At 45.2% G+C, this 4,173-nt stretch overlaps 1 protein-coding gene across 1 annotated transcript in view; it reads left to right on the top strand.

Annotated features, from left to right (window-relative positions):
• Positions 1 to 4,173, top strand: part of LOC107105247 — a 14,641-nt gene that overhangs the window by 3,515 nt on the left and 6,953 nt on the right. The window contains exons 2-3 of the mRNA XM_015405374.1: positions 888 to 1,229; positions 1,318 to 1,431. Of these exons, the coding sequence (XP_015260860.1) occupies positions 888 to 1,229; positions 1,318 to 1,431 (456 nt within the window). The remainder of the gene's footprint in view (positions 1 to 887; positions 1,230 to 1,317; positions 1,432 to 4,173) is intronic.

Raw genomic sequence — 4,173 nt, forward strand, 5'->3', positions numbered from 1 at the left:
CTATACATCAGCCATTCTCATCCTCCCCTCTCTCATGACAAGGCACACACGAGTCCTATCATGAAAAAAGGTTCATTGTGCGACCTGAGTAACGCGCAGTAACGGGGTGTCTGCAATGGTAACTGCGTTATAGTTACAGTCTAAATAATTAGATTAATTGTTAGTAAAAAAAGGTAACTCCCATCACTGGTCAGTGTTTGCCTTTTCTTTCAATGCCATCGTTATCTTCAATACTTGAATTATGTCCAAACTGTGTAGGCATGGCAGTGTGCCCGTCATGGCTGGTGCTATCTAAGTTCTTCAGCTTAGCATTTTCCGCTAGATGTCAAAGATGTAAAAGCTAATGGAGGTTCTTGATGTTTAAGTCATTTAGCCTTAGTCAAACCTTTCATCTTACCTCCCTCCTCCAGCATAAAGCTAAATTTATCCTAAATGGGTGACTTTTTTTTTTTTTGCAAAATCTTCCTCCATTTTTAGACATTTGTGTTCAGAAGGTCATCCCGTAAATAGCTACATTACTCCATCCACAAAAGTCCAAACATCACCTGCATAAATAAATCATCCATGGCTGGTATATTGATTAATGAAAAACAATCCAACAGGAGTTCAAAGCCATGTTTAGAACCGACAGACGGGGTTATAGGCTGGTTCCAATCCTGCTCAGTTCTGACCTGCTAATAGCTTTCTGATCTGCCTCTTTAAGGGTTATAATCTAGGATAGTGAACCAGTGGATCATCTGGTCCCTCCAGCAGAATCCAGGCTCAGTAACAGAACCAGGATGACCCAGATCAGTTCCTTGGAAGGAGCTCCTCACACTAGAAGTCCCACAGAGAACCTTGGTTCTGTCAGAACTTCTCTACAGATTGCTTCTTGTCTCTGTCCTCAGTTTCCCAGCATGCCTTGGGGCTCCAGGTGTTTGAGGGGGAGGAGTCTGTCCTGCTGCCCTGTCAGGTCAAACCTTCTGTGTCCAGTGGTTCTACAACAGTTTGGGACAGAGACGACTTCCGGATCCCCACGGTCCATGTTCGTGAGCCGGCTGGGGATTATCTGAAGGACCAGAACCAGCGTTATGAAGGTCGGACCTCAATGATGGAGGACGCTCTGCAGACCGGAGACCTCAGTCTGACTCTGAGGAAACCCACCTTCACCGACAGCGGGAACTTCACCTGCACCGTCCGCAGGATGGGAGAAGATCTGCACCAAGAAACTGTGGAGCTGCAGGTCAAAGGTCAGAGAGGAAGCTTCTCTGGATGATCTAAAGGTATTTAGACATCATTGGAAACATCAGCTTCTCTCTCTGTTAATGGTGTCTGCAGATCCTCCTCCTCCTGTCTGGCCCTGGGTTCTGCTTGGGGTTCTGATCCCCATAGTTCTGCTGGTTGGTGCAGCTGCTGTTTGGTACTACAGATGGAAAAAGAAGCACACAGCAGGTATGTTGGTCACTGGATGGAGGATGAACCAGCTGAGATTTGATGAAGGCTGCAGATCTATCTTTAAGTACTCTTACCCAGTCCAACCAATGAGGGTTTTACTGGGAATGAGGTTGCCTAACTTTACAGTGAATCCAGAAGGTTTTGAAAGCATTTCACTTTTTCCATATCTTATGTGACCGCCTTATTCTAAAAAATAATGAAATCTATTTCCACATTTTAAACCCGCCATATAATGACATGGTAGAGAAAATATTTCTTTCTTGTTTTGTCATATTGTGCCTCAGGGTTCTGTGTTTGAGCTATTAGTATTTCTGATTTCCGTACTCCGTCTTCGGCACTTTTGGAATCTTTTAAGAGGTTTCGTATCTCAGCTATGCAGATGATATTAGGTTATACATTTCTTCTGTTCCTCATTCAATCTCTGATGTCCTACTCTTACAGATCAGTGTAGACTTAAGTTCTTCAACTTAGAGAAGATAATAAATATCTATGGTTTGGTTGTAGGAAAGCTAACAGCTCTAGAGATGAAAACTTTGTCTTTTGACTCACACCAAGTCTTCCAATAGAACTTTGGTGTAAACTCTGACTGAGGTTTTCTTCCTCAGCTCACTATTTTATCACTTATGATAAATGATGCTAAGCACAAGCTAAGTCCTTCCATCTCATCTAAGGCTGGGCATACACTGTACGAGTTTTTGCCCTTTTCGGGTGTTAACATCAGGAAAAAATCAAACGTGTTTGAAATTCAATTGCACCGTGCATGTGCAAACAAGGAAGTTCTATTTTTTTCTTCCGACTAGTGGCGTCTCTCGGTGCTAAGTCCGAGGTGGGAGTTTTGGACGTACAGTATGGGCAGTTAGATCAGAGCATCAGTCCATACAGTGGAAGAACAAACATTGCGGCCTGTGAACTTTTGAACCCTGCAATTCCATAGTATATGAGCTGTAGCTGAGTACAACCATTGAAAATGTCGGACAGTGTATTAAACCAAGACCTACAGTCCTCCCAAAAACAGTTTGCATGGAAAATCTTTAAAAAAATTTACATATTTCATAACAGCATGAGCTTCTCACATGTCAGATTCATGCCATGAGTTCCATTTTGTCTTTCTTTTGTGCTTAGCATTGCTAAGCAGACTTTCACTGTAAAAATCTTAAGGAAGATGTGTGGAACATGGAGGCAGCTGAGCTCAACTTGGATCTCCACAGGAAAGGCTGTTAATATCAAGTGAAGGATCTTGAAATTATTTGCCAAATGTTCAGAAACCCAAAAGGGACCTCTGAATGAGGTGAAATATCCAGAACAACCAGTAAAATGTTCTTATGCCTTCATTTGTTCTAGTTCATCCCTATTGTCCAACAGAGGTGGCGCTACAAGCACTAAATGATCACTCTGGTGCAGGTTGAGAATTAGTATCAACAAAGTCAAATGTGACCTACCAGTGATCAACGTAAGTCTATTTAACCACGTGAACCTGGGAGTCAGTCTCTTATCATCATCTTGCGCACAGATTTGTGGTGAGCGGTTCTACTGATGTGTGTTTCCATTTCCCTTTCCGCTGGATCAGCTTGCCGGTAGTCTCGTGGCTACCGTGGTCAGAGCTCTGGGTGTGTTTGCAGGCATCTCAGCTTGTAGACAAGGTAGGATCTGTCAATGATATCGACAGATCATCTGCGTTAGTGAGTCTGTTTTTTTTTCTTTACCCGACAGTTGATTGCTGCTCTACATTCTGTTGATTCACCACCAGTGGAGATTTCTGCCCTGCTGGTGTCATTTGGCTTGTCACAGCAGCTGTTACCTGATCGCTGTACGTAGTAGTTGGCTTATTACCATAGCTGATTGATGTGCCCTTAACTTTATATCTTACCGGTGGCGTTTTTCTGCCAGGGCTGAGTTTGGTCTGTTTTTTGTTTTTGTTTTTTCTGAGACAACAGTTTGCTACCAGCGCTTTTCTGTGAACTGAGCTGTCAAGTTTGGCTGGGGTTACCTAGTTAAACATGGAGCATCTCTGTTGCCATCTGACGGCCATGACCTATACCCCTTTCCTGGGTGTGTACCACCTCAAAGAGGGGATTACGGATTCTGCCCACTCTAATTGTATTGTTCTACACTGAGCACTGTGACTGGTTCGGCTGTCCAATCTTCCAGGGTTGCAGGGGAAGTATGTATTGGTCTGGTTTGACAACACCATGGTGGTCTTTGGCATCAACCGCCAAAAGGGGTCCAGATGCTGCTGTCCTTGACCCACTGCCTCATGGTTCGGGCAGTACCTCAATAGCCTCAGGGCAGCCTACATTCCGAGCCTGCAGAATGGGCCTGCAGACGTCCTTTCTCCCACGTCGCCTCTTGCGGGGGAGTGGCTTGGGGAATCGCATGCCCTTTCTGTGTCCAGGCATTGTTACCAGTGCAACCCGGATGGCCCAGGGGTCACACTGTGGACCGCACATTTTACCGCTTTGATTGTCCAAGTTTGATTCAGGTACCCCTTCTTAACCTCTGTGTCTAGTCAGAGAACTGGAGGTCTATATCTGCTCCAAAGCAACCATCCAGCTGACTGAGAGCCTCTTTATATGCTATGCTGGCCCTCATAGAGGGTACCACTGCAGTTCATCTGCAAGGCAGCCTCCTGGGCGGTGTCACCCCTTGTTCACACTAGCTCCGGTGCAGTTACCGAGCCGACGGTGACCGCAACTCCCGCACACCCCCTCTCACACCGCCCTTTTGACTACGGTGCGGTGC

Source organism: Cyprinodon variegatus, unplaced genomic scaffold (genome assembly GCF_000732505.1).
Source record: "Cyprinodon variegatus isolate N-32 unplaced genomic scaffold, C_variegatus-1.0 Scaffold2192, whole genome shotgun sequence".
Classification (NCBI taxonomy): domain Eukaryota; kingdom Metazoa; phylum Chordata; class Actinopteri; order Cyprinodontiformes; family Cyprinodontidae; genus Cyprinodon; species Cyprinodon variegatus.